Source organism: Corylus avellana, chromosome ca3 (assembly GCF_901000735.1).
Source record: "Corylus avellana chromosome ca3, CavTom2PMs-1.0".
Taxonomy (NCBI): Eukaryota; Viridiplantae; Streptophyta; class Magnoliopsida; order Fagales; family Betulaceae; genus Corylus; species Corylus avellana.
This window is the reverse complement of record NC_081543.1, coordinates 36055198-36067611: the sequence shown is the minus strand read 5'-3', so window position 1 is coordinate 36067611 and position 12414 is coordinate 36055198. Positions and strand designations below refer to the sequence as shown.

At 34.6% G+C, this 12414-nt stretch overlaps 1 protein-coding gene across 1 annotated transcript; it reads left to right on the top strand.

Moving 5' to 3' along the window:
- Positions 1 to 7825: 7825 nt before the first annotated feature.
- On the top strand, positions 7826 to 9396 carry LOC132174525 ((-)-germacrene D synthase-like). Its single transcript, XM_059586165.1, has 5 exons — positions 7826 to 8098; positions 8243 to 8615; positions 8704 to 8922; positions 9061 to 9196; positions 9346 to 9396. The coding sequence occupies exons 1-5, from the start codon at positions 7864 to 7866 to the stop codon at positions 9394 to 9396; spliced, it is 1014 nt and encodes a 337-aa protein (XP_059442148.1). The 5' UTR covers positions 7826 to 7863.
- Positions 9397 to 12414: the final 3018 nt, after the last annotated feature.

Sequence of the window (12414 nt, the reverse complement as noted above, 5' to 3'; positions counted from 1 at the left end):
GGGAAAGACCAAGAGAGGCAAGCATGCCCAAAACTTCAAAAGGGAGAACAAGTTGCCAATCAAGAAAATTGGCAAGAAGGATACTTGTTACTTTTGCAAGAAAGAAGGGCATATGAAGAAAGATTGCCAAAAATATATAAAGTGGCTCGAAAGAAAAGGTAATCTTATATCTCTAGTGTGTCATGAATCTTTTTTTGTTGAGGCTCCAAATAATACATGGTGGATTGATTCGGGTTCTACAATCCATATTGTCAACTCAATGCAGGGTTTTCTCACAACAAGGAAGCCAGCAAGCAATGAACAACGTTGTTTATTCAGGAAATAAACTATTTTCACAAGTAGAAGCTGTTGAGACCTTTAGAATAATTTTGAAAACTGGATATGTTTTAGACCTTGAAAATGTATTTTTTATTCCATAATTTTCTAGAAATTTAATTTATGTTTCCAAATTGGATGTTGTTGGTTTTGGATTTTGGTTTATCAATTCAACTTTCAGTATTTTTAAAGGTGAACAATTGATTGGTGGTGGAATAAAAGTTGATGGTTTATTCAAAATTGATCTAGATCCCAATTTTGAAAACACTTATTTATCATTGCATACTGATGTAGGCATAAAGAGGAGTCTAATGGATCAAAACTCCGCTTTGTTATGGCACAGGAGATTAGGACATATCTCCATAGAGAGAATTAAAAGGTTAGTGAATGATGGAGTTTTAAAAACTCTTGATTTTACAAACCTTGGTACTTGTGTGGATTGCATAAAGGGAAAGCAAACCACCAAGACCACTAAAGGTGCCAAAAGGAGTTCTGAGATTCTTGAGATCATACACACTGATATCTGTGGACCTTTTCCTACTCCCTGCCTAAATGGTCAAAGATATTTCATATCTTTTATTGATGACCATACAAGGTTTATGTATCTCTATCTTCTAAATGATAAGGCTGAAGCATTAAATGCTTTCCAGACCTATAAGGTAGAAGTAGAGAAACAAAAGGAAAAGAAAATTAAGATCGTAAGATCTGATAGAGGCGGAGAGTACTATGGTAGGTACACAGAAAATGGACAAATGATAGGTCCATTTGCGAAATTCCTTGAAGAGGAAAGTATTGTGGCTCAATACACGATGCCTGGCACACCACAACAAAATGGTGTAGCAGAAAGAAAGAATCGTATACTTATGGACATGGTTAGGAGCATGCTGAGTAATTCCCATCTCCCTTTATTTTTATGGAGTGAAGCCTTAAAAACTGCTGTGTATGTTTTAAACAGGGTTCCATCTAAGGCTGTCCCCAAGACACCTTTTGAATTATGGAATGGGTGGAAACCAAGTTTAAATCATTTACACATATGGGGTTGTCCTGCTGAAGTGAGGGTTTACAATTCAAGTCTAAAGAAATTAGACCCAAGGACAACCAGCGGATTTTTTATGGGCTATGCTGTTAACTCCAAAGGATTTAGGTTTTACTGTCCTACGCATAATACTAGAATTGTTGAGTCTATAAATGCAAAATTTATAGAGGATATTGAACCTTATGGGAGTGCTCATCCTCGAAAGGTTGAATTAGAGAAAGCACGAGAGTTGACTGAAACTCCTTCACATGAAGCACGTTTGATTGTGCTTAAGGAAAATCAAAATGATTTCCTTGAACCACAATCAATTTCAGATCAGTCAACTCCTGAGGAACAGGTTTTGAATGAGCCTACTCAACCTCCTCCAAATGGGGAGGAAGTAGGATTAAAAAGATCCTCTAGAATATGTAGACCAGCAATCCCTAGTGATTATGTTGTATACCTCCAAGAGTCCGATTTTGACATTGGGCCTAAAGATGATCCAAAATCATTTTCACAAGCCATGAGTGGAGATAACTCCACATTTTGGTTCAATGCCATGAAGGAAGAGATGGAATCCATGGCTAAAAATCAAGTCTGGGATCTCGTTGACTTACCTGAGGGAGCTGTAGCCGTAGGCTGCAAATGGGTTTACAAAACTAAAACAGATGCTTCTGGTAAAGTTGAATGGTATAAAGCTAGACTTGTGGCCAAGGGATTTACTCAGAAGGAAGGCATTGATTATCATGAAACCTTCTCTCCAGTATCAAAGAAGGATTCATTTAGAATAATCATGGCATTAGTAGCTCGCTTTGATCTAGAGCTACATCAAATGAATGTGAAAACAGCATTTTTAAATGGGGATCTTGAAGAAGAGGTATACATGAAACAACCTGAAGGATTTGATGATAACAGTCAGAAGGCTTGCAAATTAAGGAAATCTATTTATGGGCTAAAACAAGCCTCCCGCCAATGGTATATCAAATTTCACAAAGTTATTACATCATATGGTTTTGTTGAGAACTTTGTTGATCAGTGCATATACCTTAAGGTCAGTGGGAGCAAAGTTATTTTCTTAGTCCTATATGTAGATGATATTTTGCTTGCAAGTAATGATTTAGGTTTGCTACAAGAAAGCAAACAGTTCCTCTCTCAAAACTTTGAAATGAAAGATTTGGGTGAAGCCTCATATGTCATTGGCATAAAGATTCACAGAGACAAAAATCAAAGAATATTGAGATTGTCTCAGAAGGCTTACATTGAAAAGGTTTTAGAGAGATTCAGAATGAAGAACTGTTCAACTTCTATAGCACCTATCATTAAAGGGGATAAATTCAGTAATAATCAGTGTCCCCAGAATGCATTGGAGCAAGAACAGATGAAAAGTATCCCATATGCATCTGCAGTTGGCAGCCTATTATATGCACAGGTCTGTACTAGACCTGATATTGCAATGGCAGTTGGAATGCTGGGTCGATATCAAAGCAACCCAGGATTGGAACATTGGAAAGTTGCAAAGAAAGTGATGCGGCATTTGCAAGGAACCAAGGACTACAGTCTGACATACAGACACACTGACCATTTTTCTGCGATAATCGTGCTGCCATTTTCTTCTCTAAGAATAACAAAAGTGGAAGCAGAAGTAAGCATATTGACATCAAGTACCTTCGTATGAGAGAGAACATTAAAAGGAATGAAGTATTCATTGAGCATATTAGTATTAAACTGATGATTGCGGATCCCATGACAAAAGGTTTACCGGTAAAGCAGTTTAAAAGTCATGTGGAGCATATGGGGCTCATTGATTCATTTTGTACTTAGTTCTTTCTATTCAGTCTATAGACATCATGTTATTTTAATAAAGTTTTGTGCACATTTATTACCTTATCCATGAGGATAAAATTAAGTTTGGACCTGAATGACTTATAGGAAGTTCGTTCATAAAGTACATTATCCATAAAGTACTCATATAGGAAGGTATTAGACATTGTGATACATGGAAGGGACGGCTTATCATATAAAAGCTTTACCGCCATGATTCGTGTGTAGTATTCCTTGAATGAGTGGGAGGATTCCATGAATGGTTGGAATAAATAAAGTATTGGCCATATAATAGAATTGAACACCATAAAGAATTTATGTGTCATAAGGGCCAAGTGGGAGAATGTAAGAAATTCCATTTAAAGTATGTCCCTTATGTCACATATATTGTTGTAATTATAAAATTACGGCGTTCAATAATTTATTCCAATTAAAGCTTTTTGTGTAAATCAAATATTATGAATTAAATTACTGATTTAATTCTTGTGGAACAAGTATTTGATTCCAATCAAATATTCTGAATTAAATTACTGATTTAATTCTTGTGGAACAAGTATTTGATTTCAATCACATATTCTGAATTAAATCACTGATTTAATTCTTGTGAAACAAGTATTTGATTTCATTAAAGATTTTATTTTTGTGGAATCAATTAGCTGTATTGATTTGATTTTATTCCTTGATGGGATGAATAATTAAGGTAACAGCTCTAATTGAGGGTCCCCTGACCTACCTATAAATAAGGCCTGTGTATTCCATCAATTGGCACTCACTGGTAAGCATAGGTCAGAAGAACCTCTCAATATTTTTTAGTTTTTAGTTTGGTTGTTGTGGAGTTGTTCTTCAAGTCACTTAAGCAAAGCAATGGACGGAGGTACATATATATTAAACCATTTCCGCTGCTAATGTTATTGTTAATTAGCATTTAATATATATTGAATTCTTACATTTTCTGCTTGATAGTGGTAGATTGAAAGATTCGTTTTCCCTTTGGAGGGTTGAATAAGTGAAAGAGAGCAAATATACAGGGTTGTTGCTTTTAGACTCAGATGTTAGAGATATGGTGGTTAGGGCAGTACAGGAATATTGAGATGTTGTCCATCAACTACACCTTTCATATAATAAAAAAGTCAGTTATATAAATTAATTTCCCATATGTTTATGCTTGTTCTTTTCTCCACACTAATAATCATTGTTGTTTCAGACAATTGTCACAGGAGCTACAAACGAAATACTTAGGTTTTGGAATGTTGTATTAAGGTTGACTTAAAGCGTTTTCTGACGAAAAGTGTTTTCAACTGAAAATACTCTCTCTAGTGTTTGGTTAACACTCCAAGAATCATCCAGAATACATTTCCTATTGTTTGTTATTTTCTATAAGATATACATAGAGAAACTAGATCAATCTAGTTTCTAGTTTCATTGACAATCTCATTCTTCCACCTCTTATATAAATTTTGCTGGTGAAATCATTTTATTGCTCAAAAGATGTTAAATGGTATCACTTGACCAAGATCATTTTCAATATTCGAGTTGGTGAATTTTGTTATGCAGTGATTGTGATGTTTTCTAGGTAAAAAAGATGTATATATCATGCAAGTTTTCTAGTTTGTTACTGGCCATCCTGTTTTCAGGGTTCCATTTTCAGTGCAAGGGAGCCATGTGCATACCAAATGAGACCATGGCTTATCTTATTAATTAGGATGAAGTGCTTATGTGAAGTAGAGGGGAAAAAAAATTGTACATTTTAAGTTGAGCTGAAACTTATTGCAATTTCAGGCGGCTTATGTTTAAAAAGGAGTTTTTTTTTTTTTTTTTTTTAATCAAATGCAGGAAAAGGTTACAAGGGAGAATCATTTCCACTCTTGATCCGAATGGAAGAGAGAATGAGAGATCCTATAGGAATGCTTCCGAACACAAGGTTAGAAGCGGCTCACTTAGCAAACCAATGTGCCCTAAAATTGGCACAATGTGACATTTTCAATGCCATACAACTTTGAAAAGAAGAGAAAATAAGAGAGATATCCTCCACAACACTAGAAAAGTTCCAATCTCTAAACACCAAGGGGTTATTAATGGCAGTTATGTGGGATTTATGAAGAATGGGGCAAGATGGGTTGGTGGAGAACACCCACATCAAACTTGCTGGTAAGAAATGCCAAGTCAGTATCTTATTTTTGTTAGGTCTTCCATTTATGAGTTGCCTTAATGAACGCATGCTAATTCAACAGATAATGCAAAATGCAATCTTAACTTTTTTTTTTTTTTTAGTATTAATTAAGCACCTGGACAGTTCCATATTGTTAGACAAGTTGAATCTTTCGAATATATATCATTGTGGGTGGTAGTCTTTAGGCGATTTAATCTCTATATGCCGGTTAATTAAAAAGTTGCATTAATTATCAGTTTGCTGCCATGTTCTGACTTAATTATTATAAGTAAAAGCTTAACACTTATATTGCCTTCTTAATCAGATACATGAGATATATATGACATAATTAATGATAACCCTTTTTTTTTTTAAAAGGTTTCTTGTCAGCAGCAGAACTTCCTTGTGGACATAAAAGGAGTCAAAGGACCTACATTAGCATTTTTGCCAGTGCTAGCGTTTGAAGGAGGAACAAGGAAAAACATACCAAGCTTGATGTGTATGATTGTAACCGTTAAGGGAGAAAAGCGTATAAACTCAAATATGTTTTTTCCCTGTTGAACTTGTTCCACGAAAGGTTATTGCATGCAAATGTGTTTGATTGTTCCGTGCCCAATACTCAGCGACAGTGAAATTTGTTCATATTGGAACTTATCTAAAGAATATTGGTGTTTTTGAATCTTTTTCTTACTTGTATATATCCCTTCATTAAGGTTGAGTATGCAAGCCCCTTGTGACATTGTATGTATTTGATTATCTTTTGTGAATAGAATTTTTGTCTTCATTTCTAATAGTTGCTGAAGCCCACAAAGACATAATTGATATATATATAAAAGCAGCATTTACCATTAGCGACGGCATTCATTAGCAACGACATAGTATAGTCGTTGCTAATGATATTAGCGACGACAATGTCATTGCTGATGTGTATCGTCATTAGCAACGACATAAAATTGTCGTCCTTGATGATGTGGTAATAGCGACGACAAGCCATCTCATGGGAGATTGTGAGGTATTTAAGTGACCACTTTTTGCGTCATCAGTGACTACAATTGTCGTCGTTAGTGATTACTAATCAGCGATGACTATGACTGTTGTCGCTAATGAGTCTTTAACAATGGAGTATCAGCAACAACTGTAGTGACGATAGTTTTGGTCGCTAATAGTCATTAGCGACCACTTTAAGGTCGTTAGCGACGACGTTTGAGTCGTCGCTAAAGACGGCTTTTCTTGTTGATTTGGGCCTTAGGAAACAAAGAAATGTTGCACTTTTTAATTTTTAATTTTTTTTTTTTTAAAGGTTAGTTCTCAAATATTGTGTCACCATCATATCTCATGAGTTGGTGACACATTTTTAACAATAATAAATCTCATGAGATGAAAACACATTATTTGATAATTAACTTTAAAAAAAAAAAAAAAAAATTAGAAAGTGTAACGTTTCTGTTAATAATCCTAGCCAGGTCGATCCGTTGTCTAAAAATTTAGAAAGTGCTTCTGTCCAAAAATATCTAACTGATCCATCATGCAGTACTTCATTTGACTAATTGGCACTTCCATTTCCAAAATATCTCTTCATTTCAAAAATATTAAGTTCATGCAGAAAAGACAATAAGGTATTATATTGTTTCTGTTACTTCAATATTTCAAACATATCTGAGAAAACTCTCGAACACTGCTAGCATCGCAAGTTTAGGATAACATTTAACCAACCCTACAATGATTAAAAGTAAATTCAGAAAGAGAGAATAACGGTTAAAAAAAAAAAGACCCTAGTCCCTCAAAGAAGCAAATAGAGAATAACTCTCAAAGAGTGAAATTTTATTGTTACTCCAAAACTAATTGCAAAATAATAGACATGCCTTTATAAAAAATGGAATAGCCCTAAAGTTGGAGATAAAAGAAAATGGAAAAGTCTGTATATTCTTTAAACTATCACCCAATTGACAATGTTTCAAAAAACTACAAAAATTACCAATATCCCCCTCTAGGCTAACAAAAAAACAAAGCTATTCGGGCTATTCCATCTAAAAAAGGAAAAAACTATTCGGGCAACAAAACATATCTTTCAATATTAGGAAAACGAAATGCTTACTTACTCCCACCATATTTTTTATTTTTTAAGTCACTGTCATTTTGTTTTTAACATGTGATTCATGTTTAGAGAATCCTAGAAATATGCTAATTAAAGCTATTTCTATAAATTACCTGACCAGCTAAACCCTTTCTCTCATACTAGCTAGCCACCTTAAAGTGTCACGTTAACGACACCTTCAAATTTTAGGAAAAGAAAATGTCTCTCCAGGTTTCAGCAGTAGCTGCTCAAATATCCCTAAATCCAATGTCAAAAACTAATCGTCGCACAGGCAATTTTCCGCCTAGTATTTGGGGTGACCGTTTCCTCAAATATGCTTCTGAGTTGGTAAAAATAATTGCATATAATATTTTTTTAAGTTTTAATATTTCATATAATAATTTGTTTTCTTCAATCTGCTCGTATAGGAAAGTGATAATGAGAAAAATAAATCAACAAATTCAGGAATTGAAGGAAAAAGTGAGGACGATGCTAATGGCTCCAAGTGAAGAGTCTTCACTAAAACTGAACTTGATTGATGCAATTCAGCGCTTAGGCGTGTCTTACCATTTTGAAAATGAGATTCAAGAAATTTTGCAACAATTGCACAAGAGTACTCTTCATGACTCTCATGACCATGAAGATGATGATGATGACGACCTTTACACTGTTGCTCTTCGGTTTCGGTTACAGCTGAGACAACATGGTTATAATATTTTGTCTGGTACGTTTTTTTTCTCCTGCGCACGTGCTTGTTTCTTTTTATTTGTTTTTTTCCCTATGAATAAGAATCTTATTAAGAAGCAAACTCGAAGAAAACAACAAATTGGGTGTCTAACTCATTCCATGTGTTTGCATGGTGAAACAGACGAGTTCGCCAAGTTCAAGGACAACAAAGGGAATTTCAAGGAATCGCTTATCAATGATGCGCAAGGAATGTTAAGCTTGTACGAAGCCGCACATCTCAGAGTGCATGGGGAAGATATGCTTGACGAAGCACTTGTCTTCACTGCCACACATCTTAAGTCAGTAGGATCCCACTTGAGCCCTCCTCTTGCAGCACAAGTAAGCCATGTCTTAAAGCAGCCAATTCGCAAAGGAATGCCAAGGTTGGAGGCAACTCATTACTTTTCTATCTACCAACAAGAAGCTTCACATAATAAAGTCCTTCTTACCTTCGCAAAGTTGGATTTCAACATATTGCAGAAATTGCACCAGAAAGAACTTTTTGAAATTTCAAGGTTAGTTATTCAACCATGTTAAGTGTGAGTAGCTTGTACATAATTTTAGGTTGACAGTATGATTATGCTAAATTATATTTATATATAGGTGGTGGAAAGACTTAAACTTTTCAAAGGAGCTACCCTTTGCAAGAGACAGAGTGGTTGAGTGCTACTTCTGGATAGTGGGAGTGTACTTTGAGCCCGAATATCTTCTTGCTAAAAGGATTCTAACCAAAGTGCTAGCCATGACCTCTGTTATTGATGACATTTATGATGTGTACGGGGCACTTGAAGAACTTGAGCTCTTTACTGAAGCAATCGAGAGGTTAAAATTTACACACTTTCTCATTTTAATTAGCTATTTTTTTAATCAAATTCACATGTCATTAATTACCATTGCTTTATTCTTCTCATTATTATATTAATTGGAAAATTCAATTCATAGAATTTACCCACTTTACAGGTGGGATATTGGTGCCATAGATCAACTTCCGGAGTACATGAAAGTGTGTTACCGGGCACTTCTAGACGTTTACTGTGAAATGGATCAAAAAGTAGGTGAAGAAAGATCATACCGTGTTAGATATGTAAGAGAAGCAGTAAGCACCACCACACATACAAATTTACAAGATTTTTCGCTCCCTAAGCAAAATTGTCACCCTGAGAAAAAAAAAAAAATAGAAAGCAAGAAAATGTTTACTATACGTGTTATAATATTAATCTGATTGTACTTGCTTGCTTGTCTCAGATGAAGAATCAAATTAGAGCCTACCTCCATGAAGCCAAATGGTTCTACTAGAACCACATACCGACAATGGATGAGTATATGAGCATTGCACTAGTTACCTCTACGCACAAGATGTTAGCAACCACATCCTTGGTTGGGATGGGAGACATTATTACAAAAGATGTCTTCGAGTGGTTGTTTAGCGACCCTAAAGTATTAAGAGCTTCAACAGTGATTTGCCGACTCATGGACGACATTGTGACACATGAGGTATTATGTTTTTTTTTTTTTTTTTTTTTTTGACATGTCAGCACAAGAGAGGGAGAGAGATTCGAACTAGTGACCTCCACTTCATTAGGCGTAATCCCAGTCGATTGAACTACCACTTGGAGACGGTATTATGTTATTTCTGTGTAATAATAATTGTAAGCTTAAACTCATCAATTCAGTTACTTTAATGTTTCAAACATGTGATACTCTTCTGACATAAAGATTTGATTTTTGTAGGTCGAGCAAAAGAGAGGGCACCCTGCTTCGCCTATTGAATGTTACATGGCACAACATGGTGCTACAGAAGAAGAAGCACTCGATGAACTCCGAAAAGAAATTACAAATGCCTGGAAGGATATAAACGAAGAGTGCCTCTATCAAACCATTGTCCCCATGCCCGTTGTGACCCGAATTCTCAACCTTACACGTGTGATTGATGTCGTATATAAGGATGAAGATGGGTACACGCTTGCTGAAATTGTGCTCAAAGATTTTGTTGCTTCCTTGTTCGTTGATCCTGTGTCTTTATAAGCATGGATGATGGACCCCAGCGTGCTGGGTTGTGAAGGCAAGCATTTAATACGTATACATATTCAGCAGAAGGATAAAAGAAATATAATGAGTTGAATAATAAGGAAACACGCAGCTGATGCTGCAGTGGCACTTGTGTTGGTGTTTTATTTATGCATGTGTTTTTTTTTTTAGTTTTTCTCTCCAATAAGGATTGGGTTTTTCCCTTTCCCATTATGGATTGGGTTTTCCTTTTCCATTTAGGACTTGTTTTGTTTACTTTTTCCTTCTCAAATTATGGGTGTATCTTAGTCTATATAAAGGATTCACACTCAATGGAATGATCAGAATCTGAAGTTATAAAATTTCAGTTCTCTCTTTTGTGGTTGAAACTTGAAAATTTATGTTGTCTCTACCTAGATCGTGTATAGATCTACCTAGATTTCGCCCATGCACCTCCGTCCATCCTTCTGCCGCCGCATGTGGGTCTCATCCGCCACCCCATCGCCACTCCTCATGGCCAATGCAACTGCTATTTGAATTTTTATTTCTATTATGTTGTTTGTTTCTATTTTTATTTTTATTGCAGTTTGTGAGTTTTAGTCTCCTTGTCTCCATGTGGTTTTATCTTATGGTGGAGACTTTTGTAACCAAAGTTCGTTCTTCCTCTTCGGCGGATCTTGATTGGAAATCAGTGTCTCTCTTTCAACAGCTTCCTTCGAGTGATTTTTCCAGCGTTTAAGCGGGTTAACTTTTTGGCTTGCTTTAGAAATTGTAGTATGCGGCCAACTTCTTTGCTTTTTGCCCAAGATACAGAAGACTAAACCATTTTTTGGCCCATTTCCTATTTATTGTTATTATGTTAGCATTGTTTTTCCATTTAAGTTTGTTGTTTTGGAGCCCACTCCCTCTTGTTTTTTGATCCCATGTAACCCATGCCAATTTGATTGGAAAAAGAAAAAAATAAAAAGGGTAACATGCTCTATTTCATTGATGAAGAATGAAAGTTGGAGATTATTTTTTTAAAAAAAATATAGAAATCATGCCTATTTTTATAAAAGTAATATTAGAAATCACATTTTTATTCTATAATGTTGGTATATATGACCGTTCAAACTAACCATTGGATCAATAATTGTTAAAAAAAAAATGAAAGATTTAATTGAAACTGCCACATCAGTATTGTGAGATAAAAATATAGAATATAGCATTACTTTTGTTATGCAAATTTATTTAACTTGCAAGTGCACGAATCGTTTGTAATTTAATAGATTGTAAGTGCGAGGTCGAACCCACATGTGGAATTGTGTTTTTTAAAGAACAACTTATATTTAAACTAATTTTATCCCAATCTAGTTCCAAAAAAGATTTGAATTTGGGGTTTTGAAAAAAGACTCAACATAACCTAAATAAAATGAACAAAAGATAAAAGTACTAAGGTTTAGGAATCCGCACTCACCAAATCACAGCAACATGTTCAATGTTCATCAATATTATCCAAAGTTCTCACAATAAAATCTTATGTATGTTTTACTTTATTTCAACAGTTAATCAAAACTATCATATGTATCCATTCATTGCACAAATAACAAAAGGAATCCAATATCAATTGAATCATCATATGTATCTGTAAATCACAAAAAATATCCAATTTTAATTGAAACACCTAATGTATCTGTAAAACAAAACACAAAGGATATCCAATTTTTTAAGCAAATAAAATCAAGCAATCAATTGTATTGAATTATCTCAAATCATCAAGTGTATCATTGAATCACAAAAGATATCCAAGAATCATTCAATCAAATTGAAAAGAAGTAAAATAATTGAAATATTAAACCCAATAAAATCGAATAAATAAAGACTTACATAAAAACAATGTTGTTCTTCATCGGTGAGGCTTCATCCCCAGTTGAGAATTTAGCTTCACATAAAAATAAAACCTAAACCTAAACCTAAAGAGAAAAACTGTAGAATTTTACTCTCTGGGATTCTATGTCTTTTCTTGAATGCAAAGAGATCTATTTATAGGCTTAGAAAAATTCCTAAAAACCCTAGTAAACCTAGATAATTCGGAGGTCTTGTCTCCCAGTCCAAATAGAAGTTTAAAATTGGAATAGGATTCTTCCAGATTTGTATCCTTTTATTGCGGGACAATTGATATAGTAAACATCCGAATTATGAAAATCCTATTTTACAATGAATTGTAGTATTTTGAGTTAGCTTTCCAATTCCACTAGAATCATCTTAATCCGATATTTTAGCGAAAAATTATGGTCAAAATACTGAAACATATACAGAATCTGATTT

Coding starts and splice junctions, on each gene's coding strand:
- LOC132174525 (XM_059586165.1), top strand. CDS start 7,864: ATGCTAATGGCTCCAAGTGAAGAGTCTTCACTAAAACTGAACTTGATT. Junction 8,923..9,060: donor TTTACTGAAGCAATCGAGAG/GTTAAAATTTAC, acceptor CCCACTTTACAG/GTGGGATATTGGTGCCATAG. Junction 9,197..9,345: donor TTAGATATGTAAGAGAAGCA/GTAAGCACCACC, acceptor TGCTTGTCTCAG/ATGAAGAATCAAATTAGAGC.